Raw genomic sequence first — 14,289 nt, 5'->3', positions numbered from 1 at the left:
GGACCTGATTATATCAAAAAGATTCAGTGTGTTTGTGGAGTAGTAAAGCGTCTTCTAAGGAGCTCAGGGCAACACTGTTGATCCCGGTACCAAGAGAGGGAGAGGGTGAGGGGAAAATGCTGTTCCAAGGTACACTATTACTAAGAGATAATTCCAAAGAGACTTCATAGTTTCATATATTTTACGGCCATCCTGTGGTCTACTCTGATCTCTTGTACTCTGACCTCCTGTCATAGAATTTCAGCCAATTACTTCCCTACTGAGCCCAATATCTCGTATCTAAGTAATGCATATCTTCCAGAAAGGTATGCAGTCTGGATTTGAAGACTTCAAGAGATGAAGAATGCACCACTTCTCTTGTTAGTCTCCTCCATTAGTCAAATCAATCTTACCCACAATACTCTATGTATTTTTGCTACAGCCATCACATATAGGAAAAGTAATGAAGGAAAACGTTGACGTGCAAAGTCTAGAATTTTTCATATTGGTTCAAAAAGTTAAGAACACTGTGACCCTTCTCTCTAGCTTCATAACTTCTGTCTATAAATGCCTTCTAGATGACATCTTGAACAAAATTAAGAGGATATTCAGGGTAATTGTGAAAAACATCATCAAACATTGTATCCTGGCACCTATTACAGATCTTAGGTACAATATTTTGTACCAAACAATATATCTATATTGTTTGTTTCTGGATAGTGAGAGCGGCAAAATTGGACAGTGCAAGACAGATCCAAGGTGTAGAAGTAGGTCTGAGAGTGTCTAGCAAAGAAATGATACTTTAACCCAAAATGCATGAGACCATGAAATGATAAAGATGTGGAACATAAGAATGGCCATAGTGGGTCAGACCAAAGGTCCATCTAGCCCAGTATCCTGTCTTCCAACAGTGGCCAACGCCAAGTGCGTCAGAGGGAATGAACAGAACAGGTAATCATCAAGTGATCCTGTCGCCCATTCCCAGCTTCTGGAAAAAATAATTAAAAAGAGGAGAGGACCTTTGATGAAGGCCTATGTGACTAGAAGGGAAGTCATAAACTGTCCCAAAATATACGGATTTCATAGACTTCAAGGCTAGAAGGGACCATTTTGATCATATAGTCCAGGAGTTCTCAAACTTTTGTACTGGGGACCCCTTTCACATAGCAAGCCTCTGAGTGTGATCCCCCCCCTTATAAACTAAAAACACTTTTTTATATATTTAATACCATTATAAATGCTGGATGGAAAGCGGGGTTTGGGGTGGAGGCTGACAGCTTGCGACCCCCCCATGTAATAACGTCGCGACCCCCTGAGGGGTCCCGACCCCCAGTTTGAGAACCCTGATCTAGTCCGACCTCCTGTATAAACATGGGCTATAGAACTTCCCCAAAATAATTCCTAGAGCATATCTTTTAGAAAAAAATCCAATCTTGATTTAAAAATTTGCAGTGATGGAGAATCCACTGTGACCCTTGGTAAGTTGTTCCAATGGTTAATTACTCACTGTTAAAAATGTATGCTTTATTTCTAGTCTGAATTTGTCTAGCTTTGACTTCTAACCATTGGGGACTGTGTTATACTTTTCTCTGCTAGACTGAAGAGACCGTCATTAAATATTTGTTCCCCATGTACACACTTATGGATTGTAATCAAGTCACTCCTTAATCTTCTCTTTGTTAAGCTAAATACAGTAAAAGCTGTTTTATACAGCACTTCTCCAACCAGAAAGCTCTATAAACCAGTATTTCTGATCTTCATTGAAAGTCCCGTTTATAGTTTGGTTGGCGTGGGACCGGCAAAGGGTTGGGGCGGGCTCTGGGAAGGAATTTGGGTGTGGGAGCAAGCACGGGAGTGAGTGCAGGGTGCCAGATCCAGGAGCTGCTCACCACGGGTGGCTTCCTACAAGTGTTGACCTGTCCCAAGTGCTCTTAGGTGGAGGTGTGGCAGGCGGCTCTGCAAGCTGCCTCTGCCGGCAGATGCTACCCCTGCAGCTCCCATTGGCCACTGTTTCCGGCCAATGAGAGCTGCGGAGGCAGCGCTCGGGGTGGGAGCAGCACGCAGAGGACCAAGAAACAATCCCTGCAGGGCCCCACTAGAAACACACCTGCTTGATTATTATGATTCCTTGTTTACAGTTACATGTTGCCACATTTTAATCCATTTAAGATGTGCCACGTCAGTTTGATATCATTATGATTATTAATCAAAATGTTATGCAGTACAAAGTGAAATGCCTTACAGAAGTCTAAGTATATTGCATAAACACTACTAGGTTTATCAACCACACCTGTAAACTCATCAAAAAAAGGATCAAGCTAGTTTGACAGGATCTATTTTTCTTAAACACATGTGGAGTGGCATTTATTGCATTATCTTCCTTTAATTATTTATTAATTGAGTCCTGCATCAGCCACTCCATTAGCTTGGCCTGAATTGATGTCAGCCTCTGTAATGGGCTACATTCACTGCTGGGGTTGTTATAAGAGCCAAGACCGACACATACACAGAGTTATGATTACTGTCTGCTGCCTTACTAACAACTAAATTATCCAGGCACCCCCCTGTGACTGAGTATGGGGATTAGCTCCACCCAGTCTGATGCTGCCTTCCTTTCGTCGCTTGTGCTGTGGGCCCTGGTGCTCTCTAGGGGTGACCTGTGGCTTGGCCCTCTGGCTGGGTCACTATTTTCCCCTTCCAGGGGTAATAAAGTCTCACCAGCCCAGTTGTACCTGTACCATTCCAGATAGTCTTGCTGTTCAAGACTGTGCCGATTTCCTAGTGGCTGGTAAAGGATCCTGGGCCCACCCACTACTCTGGGATCCTACAATCAGCAGCCAAGGTCTGTACCTTCTCAACCCTTTCTGCCATTTCCCTGGGCCTCCTCGTGTTCTGACAACTTTCATCACCACTCTTCTGAGTAAACCCCTTCCATCAGGGTCAGGATCTCAGTTTTTTTGCTCCCTTCCTCCTCCTGGGTCTCCTCTTTCTCTCCTCACAAGGCCAGAGAATTACTACAGACTTCTACACTACAGCCCCGTTCTGCTCTCACTTCCTGACTTTCTACAAGCTCAGCCTGCCCCAACCCAGCTGGGCTTCATCATCAATTAGTGTCAGTGAAGCCTAAGTCTCCCCTCAGGTGTTTCCTGTAAAGTTAATTGGCCCTTTCTGAGCCACTTTAAACCTATCAGGGTTGGTGTGGTGTGAACACCCTCATCACAGTCTGACAGGCCTATAATTATCTGGGTCATCCTGTTTATCTTTTTTAGATATTGGCACAACATTAGCTTTCTTTTGGTTTTCTGGAACTTCTCCTATGTTCCAATACTTATTGAAAATCAATGTTAATGGTCCAGTGAGCTCCTCAGACAGTTCTTTTAAAGCTCTTGGAAGCAAGTTATCTGAACCTGTTGATTTTAAAATGTCTAACTTTAGTAGTTGCTGTTTAACATCCTCATGAGATATCTCAGGAGGATGTTAAACAGCAGCTAATGGAATGGAAAGAGTGTTTTCATCATATGAGACTATAACATCTATTTTTCCCCAAATACAGAACAGAAGTATTTATGAACACTTCTGCCTTTTCTGCATTATTACTGTTAATTCTACCATTTACATCTAATAATATAGACCAATGCTATTGTCAGGATACTTTCTGTTCCTAATATACTTAAAAAACTCATTCTTATTGTCCTTATCTCTGCTAGCCATAGATTTCTCCTTGTATCCCTTTGCTTCCCTGATCAATTTTCTACAATTATTAGCTTCTGATTTATACTCATTATTATCTACTTCCCTTTATTGCCATTTGGTATATTTATTTGTTATAGTTGCCTTTACTTCCCCTCTAAACCTGGTCAGTTTTTAAACCAATATGCCATCTTCCCCAGTTGTGGCTTTTGGGCATCCCATGAAGTGTTCTTAAACAATTCCCAATTATCATTCACATTCTTCCGATTAAATTCTTCCTCTCAGCTGATGTGGCTCGTAATTGTTTTCAGCTCTGTGAAACTGGCCCTTTCAGGTGCATCAATAAAGAAATTCTAAATAGAAACAAATCTGAGTAGAAATTTTAAAAGTTAAATTCCTTTGCAAAAAAGTTGCCAGCTTCTGTAATCAACATGTTAAAAATAAAAATATAAATAACTGTCCATGGCACAATATGTATCTTTAAGAAGCTTAAGTTTATGCCTCAAAAGTGGCATATGGACTGTCAGGCCCGCTGACAGCAATTCCGGGCCCCAGGTCAGAACAGTCAGTAGGCCCCTAGCCCGTGCAGACCCGGTCCGCCTGACATTTGAGCGGTGCTGCACCTGTGCTGGCTGATGCCCAGTGAGCTGCCAGCTGCGCTGCTGGGCGCCCTCTTCCGGCACAGCCAGGACTTACACATGCTCACTCAGCTGCCTTCGCCGGCGGTACCATCCCACATGCGCCTAGGAGCCTTGCCATAGGCGACTAGTGGAAGGGACACAAAGGGGGGCACTAGCTAAGGGGGGGAACACGTGACACCTCCATGTGACCTCTCCCACATGACCTTCCACCTGACTCCTCCCCTCTTCACCCCACCCCATATCGAGCCCGGGGCCCCTGCACTCTCCCTGTCACCTTCTCCCCATCCCACGTTACCTGGGAGGGAGGCTCTGTCCTCCTGCTGTGCCGGCCTGGCTCCTCGCCTGACAGCCAGACTCCGGAGCCACTCCTGGATGCTGTCCAGTGCAGCACAGCAGCTGCTGGGAGAGCGCCTGGCTACAGCAGCAGCAGGCCGCTCCCCAGGCTCAGCTTCTGGTGACAGTGGCTGAGTGAGCCGGAGCCCCCATACCCTCTCCAGCATGCTCAGAGTTGGCTCCTGTCCCCAGACATGAGGACTAAAACTTCCTTATATTTTTAAACTAAAGTAGAGATTTCCACATAATTACAGAATTTCAGGAACTGAGGTTTTAAAAATAAACAAACCCAGAACATTAAGTGTCGTCAGATTTGCAATCAAAAGACTTGAGAAGACTGGAAATAGAAGCAGATGAGATTGCCATTTTGAATGGCCTGCCAGTCTCATACCAGAAATTGCTAACGCACAAATCCAAGCTGTATGTGAGTTTATAACACATAGTCGTCCCAGTTACTTATCAAAGCTCGAACATCCAGCCTGTGTCTTCTATACAATGAGAGAGAAATGCTGCAAAACTGAAGATCTAATTTGTATGACAATAGGTAACGCTACAATCTTCATAGAATGACATATGGGAAAGAATACATGAGGGAATATGTGAATGTTAATTGTTTGGGTGGAGTCCACCCACATGGCTGAAGAGCACTCTACTTGGAGCCTATCAAGACAGCTGACAAACCTGACAGACAAGTTGCTGCAGAGAAAGACCAGACTTGGCACATGAACCCAGTCTCTCAGATAAACTCACGCAGCACTCATCACAGAGCCACTGGGACAGCCCATGACATTAAAATGTTGGGAATAAAATAACGGTAGGAACTCACCGTGCTCATCCAGCAGTATGTTGTCAGGTTTGATATCTCTGTAAAATAAGAAACGGAAGTGCATTATATACAGTACTGAACAGACGTGTGCAAATTCAGAAGTGTTTCTCTTCTGTGCAGGAGAGCTGGGTCAGTAAAACTATTACACTTCCGAAGGAAACCACACATTACCCAAAGGCAAACGATTCTATTGATGTCCTTTTACTGACCTGAGAAAATGTGCATGGTGAGCAGATTCAGTTCGCTTCCATTCGACATGGCTTTATATCCACATGGCTAGCACCGAAACAGGTAGCTTTTAGAGATCACATGAATTATTCCTTGTAACAGGGGGCAGGGAGAGGGGCCGATTTGCAGCTGGAGGTGCCTGTTTGTCTTGGGGAGTCTTTGTTTGACAGACCTGAGCAAGGAGGACATGGACAGGGCACTAATAGGGGACATGGATGACCCCTCCACCCGTCCCACTCTCCACTAATCTCCCATGTCCCCCCACATTGCCACACAGTCCTGCTAACCACCCCTTGCCACCACTCCCCATAACTCCTCACATGGCCACCTACTCCATGGAGCAGTAGGTGAGTGGGGATTTGGGTGTTATTAAGGGGGGCACGGTTGTGTGTGCGGAATCCTGGGATGAAAGGGACTGTGACAGTGCTGGGGGGCAGGGTCCCAGTGGCTCTGCACCAAGGCATTGGCACTTGCAAGGCTCCCCTAAACTGCTGCCTCCGGTTTGGAGGGCATGGAAACAGCATGGCCATGGTCTGGAGTCTTAATATGCTGATGCCCACGCAGAAAGATGCTAAACTCCCCATCATCCCACCTTGAAGTCAAGATGCCTTGGACTGAAGTTTCTATTAATCTCATGAAAGCAGCCATTACAAACTCTCAAACTGAGCAGGAGAACTTATCTATAATTTATGAACTAGTTTTACTTGATAAATAATAAAAAGCTTGATACATGAGTTTCCATTTACCCAAGGGACAACTTGATTACTCCAAGTTAAATACTTATCAGGAAATATAAACTGGATTATAACAAGCCTGTAAATGACTTTAAAATATGCTAATGTGTACTTAGATTTCACTAATAAGTTTCAACCTAGGTGCCTAGAAATAAATTGAGTCAATAAGTGGTTAAAAGTGGTGAAACTGGAAAATTTGTTACACTAGTTCAGAACACTACTTTTTAAATGAAACTGTACACAGCAAAAAGACAGTGGCAGCAATTATACCCTAGAAATTTTCACATAACATGATTTGTAATATCATGCAAAATTGACAGCTTTTCAGACAAGAGAAAGAAGCTTGATGGCTGAGTTAAGAGTTATAAGATACAAAGTTTTAATTGCTTTAACATTTGGTAAGAATCCTAAGAACTCATAAGTAAATTAAAACTATGACTGCAAGTTAGCTGTGGTAGTAACAATGGTGAATTTCAGGAAAAATCAGAAATAGCTTTGAAACATTCAGTGCATACTTGGGGATAATGTGCATGTGTAAAAGGTCCGGCTGTAAATTACTGTCTGGAAAGGCCATTTAGAATTTATATTTCCAAGTTTCTAACTTTAGACTTGTTTTTGATTGAACTGTCACAATCAACTCCATAAAATTTTGTTTTGTATAACTCGATTGGCAAATCAGTAAAAACCTGTTTTAAGGATCTACAGTTTCAATGAAATCAAATATACCCAATGGAGTCCCATCTATGAATGCAAGGCATGCACTGCATGCCTGACCTGCTGTGCATTGTCCAACTTTCACCAGTGGGCCAAATCTGATTTGCTGGATGATTCTGTCCACACCATGAGGACACCATTTTGTAGAACAAATCTCCGCACAGCGTGACCTCACATGCAGTGTATGTGCGAGTTCGTGCTGCACGGAGGATGCCATTTTGGACCACCCACGGTATACAAGTGAGCTGGTGTGTGCCTTAGTAAAATTGTCACAGCACGCCATTGGATATACCCATTAGTATCAAAATTGCCTCCACAGAATGGTACACAATCTGAATAAATTTACCACTTTGTGACTTCTAGATAAACTTAAGCCTCCTGGGGCAGATCCTCAACTGCTGTAAATTGTCATAGCTTTGGTGATTTCAGTGAACATACAACAATATACACAGACTGAGGATCTGTTTCTTCAGGTAATTTACTTAAACTTTGTCTCTGCTGTCACACAACCATTTTTATATTACTTTTTCTAATTTATTATTCATCCTCATATTTTGTTAATCAATATATATATACACATTAATTCTCAAGACTTGGCTTTAGTTTAAGATACCCAAAATTCAACAAATTCAAAAGAAACATGGAATAGGTAACAGATCAATTAACATTATTTAGACAGTATATGCTGTTATAATATTTACCCAAACATTCTCACAGTCTGCTATATTTTCATATTTAGAGCCTGATCCTGCACTTCTCAAGTGAGTAAAGATAGTTCTGCTTAGGTCTTTGCAGGCTACAGCCTTTTATTTAATAATGAAGCAGGGCTTAATAGCATTTGTGATATAATTTAAAAGATCTTAAGCTGTATTTCTTGAAATGAGAAATCAGTTAAGGGCTTGATCCTGCTTCTATTGAGATAACTGGAAAAACTCAACATGGCTTCAGTGGGAGTAAGATTGGATCAGATTTTTATAAAGTTAATAAAATGGTAATTCTGCTTCATAATCTATGCTAGTTTTTCATGACAATGCAAAAAGGCACCCAAGAGTTTAGTTATCATAAACTCAATCCTTTTTAAATTTCAGATTTTGTGAATTTTAAGAATGAGATAAATATCAGAAATGGTTTATAAGCATTAAATACTTATTATGTAAACATAAAATATTACATTAAAAGAAATTGGATCTAGTCTGGCAAATCCAATGTTCACGCTGTATATTGCCTGACAACAGATGTGTTCTACTTGGTGAATGTATCTGTAATGTTCTGAAGCGGTCAAATGATAAAATTAGATCTATGCTAATCTACCTAAGACAAATTCAGTGAGTGGTTTACACATGATACCCACAGATCCACATATACTGTAGACAAGTGTTTTTCTCCACCTGGGGGAACTACTATAATTCCTGCTCCATTTATTTTGTTCTTTTGATTCGGAGGCAAGGCAGGGTGTGGCTACAGTTTAGGGGCAGGTTACCCTGGGTTATGTCTTATTCTGGAAAGCAAGCTCATCAGTCAAAACCTGAGGAACTGTGATACATACATACCACTGCTTTGTCTGGAAAGAAATGCATTTAAAGCAAGTACAAGTCAGGAGCTAGCCAAAACCACTAGAAAAACATGCAGTTATTGTTATTGGGTACTCAGTACCTGGAACATTTACCTCCAACAGACCAAAGTGAACCAGTCTCTTGAAAAATAAATGGCCTGGTCAAAAATATCTAAATGTATGAATAAAGCATAGTGCAATGCATGAAAATGTTCAAAAGTGAGACAAGCCATTTGATTAGGCAGCATCAATACGGACATGTTAATTTATATGAAAAATCTATTTGTTATGATAGAAAGTATTTTGGATCTTAGCATGCATGTTCAAATAGCAGTATGTGAAATTTTGTGCATTAACTTCAAGGTTTTTTGTCTATTATGAATATCCATACAAATGAACTGAAGCCATCAAATCAGGATCCAGAACCCCTGATTCAAGCTCACAATAGAAATTCCATTACACCTGCAAAAAGCACACTAAGACAGACATTGAACAGTGCCTATTCCTTGTGCTGCTTTCAAACCATTTGCTGTGTAGTGATTAGCAGTGCTACAGTATTCACCAGTTTCCATAAGAGGGGAAGTTCCTTCCATCTACCATCTTTGCTTAGTGTGAATTGATTATGAGTCAGCATGTCCTTGTAAGGAGCAGATTGATCCTAGCAGCTCAATTGTCATAATCATGTATAGGACAGAAAAAAGAGGTATGTGTGTAAACTTTTCTTGCTTACCATTGCCTGTAAAACCATTTCTGCCTCCCTTTGTTCTCGATATTAGAGTGTGTCAGACTGGTGCTGCCTACAGAATATAAATACAATTGAAATAGAAAATACCCCACCAAGATTCCAAATAAGAAATTAACTTCTGCTATGAAATCCAGAGCGAGTGGAATCCCCATTGTGAAGATGTTCACTGTGTAGAGACCATACCATGTTGCTCATAGTATACTGATCAAGCTCAGCCAAGGCACGATTCAAAGCCCACTGAAGCCAGTGGAATAGCTCAAGCTGACCTTGAGGGGCTTAGCTTCACGCCCTGAATGTCTCCACTGCTCTTTCCTTTCTCTTATCTTCTTTCTATGGCTCACGTTGGAGAGTGGGGTAGAAGCTGGCTTTTACACCAGGAAGTCAGCAGCTGACAGGAGCAGAACAATTGGATTTACAATCCAAAATCTAGGGCACTGGAAAGCATGCATTCAAATAAGCAAAGTTAAAATAACAACAACACATAGTGCATTGTGGTCTGTGTGAAGCCTAGTTTTGAATCTCTGCCCTTGTCTCTTACTTATTGGCCTGGAAGGATGGCAAAGGCAGCATGCTGAACCAGTGAGGAGTGGGAAGGCAGATGGAATGTTGTCTTTTCCCCTTTAAAAACATAAGAACAGCCATAGTGGGTCAGACCAAAGGTCCATTCCGCCCAGTATCCTGTCTTCTGACAATGGCCAATACCAGGTGCCCTGGAGTGAATGAACAGAATAGGTGATCATCAAGTGATCCATCCGCTGTTGCCCATTCCCAGCTTCTGGCAAAACTGAGGCTAGGGTTTTTAGCTGAAAGAAGATTATGGCAGGAATCAAGGAAAATAGATAGATATAATGTTCTTGGACTTCAACAAGTTTAAAGTCTCTCCCAGTAGGCTATGAAGGATACTAACTAGTCATAAAATGAGAGGCTACGTTCTGGTGTGGACTAGATTAACTGGCAGAAATAAAAGTAGGACTAAGTGGCAAATCTTCAATGTACAAAGAAGATAATTGTGAAGTGCTCCAAAGACCTGTATTGGGATTACCATTGCATAACTTCCTAACTGTCAGGGTGGTTAAGCACTGGAATAAATTGTCTAGGAAGGTCGTAGAATCTCCATCATCAGAGATTTTTAAGAGCAGGTTAGACAAACACCTGTCAGGGATGGTCTAGATAATACTTAATACTGCCATGAGTGCAGGGAACTGGACTAGATGACCTCTCGAGCCCTTCCAGTCCTATGATTCTATGATAATATTTATTAATGATCTGAACTGATAAGATTTCCAGATGATTTAATCTAGAGAGGACTGTGAGGAACTTCAGAAGGACCTAGCAAAGATTGGTGATTGGGCAATACAGTGGCAGATTGTAATGAGGGAAACTCACCTCTTGAATGCCTCCTGCTGGTGTGTGTGGTACTGCAGTCCTTTTCCTGCTCCTGGTGCCCCTGTAGGCTGTCAACCTTGCTTAGTGGGTCTTCAGTGGCTCAGCCTTTCAGCTGGGTCACACAATCAAAATGATCTCCTTCTGGGGTAGCAAACAGTCAGAAATAACCTGTCTATCTGCCCTCAACAGGGTCTTCAGCCCCAGCTCTGGGCCCTTTAAATTCAGCCTTTTGCTTGGGCTTCCAAAAGAACCTTTGTCCCCTTCTTGGGGCTTACAACACTTCACTAGTGGGGGAACCTGGAACTGCCCACTACTCCATGTTCCAACCCAGGGACCCTATACACAGCAGTCACGTACCGCTCACTTTGATTCGTTGCTGCTATTTCCCTGGCCCTTTTCTCAACTCATACCTCACCTCAGTGTTAAAGTCCTCAGGTCCTCTCTCAGTCAAATGCAGCCAGAACAAAACTCTGGCTATCCCTGAGGTTCCTTTGGCCAGACAGGAACACCCTTCCTTGCCCCTCTGGTCTCAGCCAGGAACTGAACAGCTGAGGCCCTGCAGCAACTCTTATCTGAGCCTGCTGGGCTTTGATTGGCCTCTCTAGGCAGGCCAGGAAGGCCCACCCTTTTTACTCCTTTTTTAGGGCAGGTGTAATAGGACCGTGAACTCTCCTGTAGGGAGCTGGAAAGACCAGGTACACCTTACAGAAGAAATTGAGAGTAGACAATTCAAGATAAAACACATTGGAAGGATCAGTTTGAACTACTCATACACATTAATGGTTTCTAAATGAATCATTCTAGAGAGAGACCTGGTGTCACTGTGTGCAGCTAAATGAAAATATCTGCTTATTTGCCTGCCATTACATAGTGAGCCAGGTTGCATTAAAAAAGGGATAATGAATAATATTAAAAAATTTTAATGCCATAATATAAATCAAATGGCATGATATAAATATAAATATGTATATTATAATATCTAATATTATATATAATAAATATAAATATGTAATAGTATGATACAAATATAAATCAAATGGTATGAGTTCATCTCATCCCCAAAAGGACATGAAAGAAATAGAGAAGGTCCAGAGAAGGGCAAAGCATATAGATCCATGGGAAGTACTTGCCCATGAGAAGACATTAAACAGACTAGGTCTATTTAATTTACACAAGAGATTTGTAAAAGGCAACATGATGGGGCAAATAAAATAATACATGGTACAGAGCAGGTCAATAGCGCACTCCTGTTTATTTTTATAATTCAAGGACACGGTGATAGCAAATGGAATTGAAAGAAAACACATTTTATATACAAGGATGTAAATATTTTTGCACATTTTTAATTAACCTGTGAAACTCACTGCCACAAGACATAATTGAGACAAAGGCTCATTAAGATTAAGAAAAGGGTCAGACATTTCCACGAGTAATAGGAATATCAGCTAGAGTTCCATTAGCTAAGATAAATATAAGCACCTTAGGAAAGCACTTCTACAATCAGCACAGCTGCTGGCTCTTCTTAGTTTGTTGAAACCCATTACTAATAATGTTGTTATTCAGCCTGAGGGAACTGAAGAACTAACACTGACCATCTGTTTTTTCCTGCTTTCATATTCCGCAGCAACCACGCAATTACCACAGTCTTGGTTGTTGCCATTTTCCACTTTGTTTGTAATTTCCTACTCATGCCATAATTTCCCTTCTACTTTGTCCAAGTACTTTTTTCTAGAGAACAGAATTATTTTAGGTGGTAGCTGTCCCTCGTCAACCTAAGCTATTTTCTGATATTCCTGGAGAAGATCTTCACACCTGCATTTACAAACAGTTCAGACTGTCCATTATCTCATGTTTAAGGATTGCCATCCCTTTCCTGGGCTCCAGCAAAAATCCAGGATATATTATTTTAATTTCCTGTCTGATGATCTCCCATTCTTTTCCCTGGACTTCCTCAAGATTTCCTCAATGATATTTCCAGTCTCCCAAGCTTTGGAATCTAGGTGATCCCCATAGAGATGTGTCGAAGCAAGTTCAAATTGTATCTGACAGATGTTTTACCGGCACATGTTACTATAGCATCAAATTCTAAAGACTTATACTATGATTATGTCAGCACTGCTAGCACAAACCTCGGTTTTTCTGGTGATTAGATATTAGCTTTGAATGGACAATGAAAGCCAGTGGTGGGATTCAGCTTTTCACTGATCTGGGGCAGACTTACAAAGCAAACTCCTGTGTACACAATATTATGAAACAAAGTCTTCGTCCTTATGAGTCATTTAGAATCACATCTTCAAAAATGGACTTTAATTTTAAGTGTCTCCATTATGGTTACTCAAGTTAAGGCACTTACAAGCCTGACTTTCAAGGGCGATAAGCCCCTACTATTCCAACTAAAGACAATGGGAACTGTGGTTTCTCAGTATCTCTGGTTGTCTCAGGTTGGAAGCTCAAAACTGAAGGGCCTATAATTAAAGGCAAGTTTTGAAAATTTGGCTATAAGTTCCCAAGGCCACAGCTGGAGTCTGCAGGAACCAGAATTAGAATTCATGAATTCCTTATCTGTGGATGTGTATCCAAACCACTAGGCCACACTTCTAACAACAGCTTCCCTCTGGCAAGTTTCTTTTCTCAGGTGATTCTAGAATGCTGCTTTTGTTCAAAGGGCAAAGTCTAACATGCTAGTAGGGAGACAGCATATGCTCTATGCAGACTCCCCCTGGAGGTCAGCCTGAGTATCCAGGCCTGGTTGGGTCTTGGTTGGTGAGTGGAAAGCAAAGGGAGAGGGCCCTTTCACCATACACCTGGCCAGAGTTGCTCCGTGAAACCTACTCTTGCCCAGTGATTGGAGTAGGCTCTACAGCCCTCTATGCAAACCCCTTGCAGCGAGGGAAAGGCAGGAGCCACTCAGTTATAGATTCCCATTGGCCTGCTCACACACTGCATCCTGTGCACTCAGAGCTGAGTTCCACACTGCACACAAGGTCCTTACCCTGCCTGCACAAGTCTATTGGTTCCAGTCCCCACACTCACCCAATGGAACTGCACTGGCTTGTTCCCAAGCAGCCTGTGCACTTGTAGAAGAGGGGGCTGGGTTTGCACCTAAAGAATAATCAAAAATAGTTTCATCAAAGGAATTTAGATTAAAAATTGAACTTTCATTTTGAAGATGATTTTTGGTATTCTTAGAGCAGATGATCGCTGCCTGTAACGTAATTGTTTGGCCTCCCACCCAACCCCAACTCCCAATTGCTAAAATTTACAAGCTTGTTATTTGAAATAGCAAGACACCATCTATGGAATTTTTGATGGATGAACTTTTCAGAATGGTTTTTCTCAAGCAGGCTCACTGTGTTTGTTCAGCTCCTACAGCGACCTGACACGAAAGACAGGTCTTCACTACCCGAAGTGATTGAGCTATCGGGGATTGATTTATCGCATCTCATCTAGACACAATAAGT

At 41.8% G+C, this 14,289-nt stretch overlaps 1 protein-coding gene across 2 annotated transcripts in view; it reads right to left on the bottom strand.

The window, feature by feature from the left end:
- Positions 1-14,289, bottom strand: part of STK32B (serine/threonine kinase 32B) — a 259,946-nt gene that overhangs the window by 72,250 nt on the left and 173,407 nt on the right. For both annotated transcript variants that reach the window (XM_084627288.1, XM_084627287.1), the window contains exon 5: positions 5,470-5,507. In XM_084627288.1, the coding sequence (XP_084483414.1) occupies positions 5,470-5,507 (38 nt within the window). The remainder of the gene's footprint in view (positions 1-5,469; positions 5,508-14,289) is intronic.

The sequence above is a fragment of the Lepidochelys olivacea genome, assembly GCF_965140295.1.
Source record: "Lepidochelys olivacea isolate rLepOli2 genome assembly, chromosome: 4".
In the NCBI taxonomy this organism is placed as follows: Eukaryota; Metazoa; Chordata; order Testudines; family Cheloniidae; genus Lepidochelys; species Lepidochelys olivacea.
The sequence above is the reverse complement of the archived record's forward strand: the minus strand, read 5'-3'. Positions and strand labels throughout refer to the sequence as shown.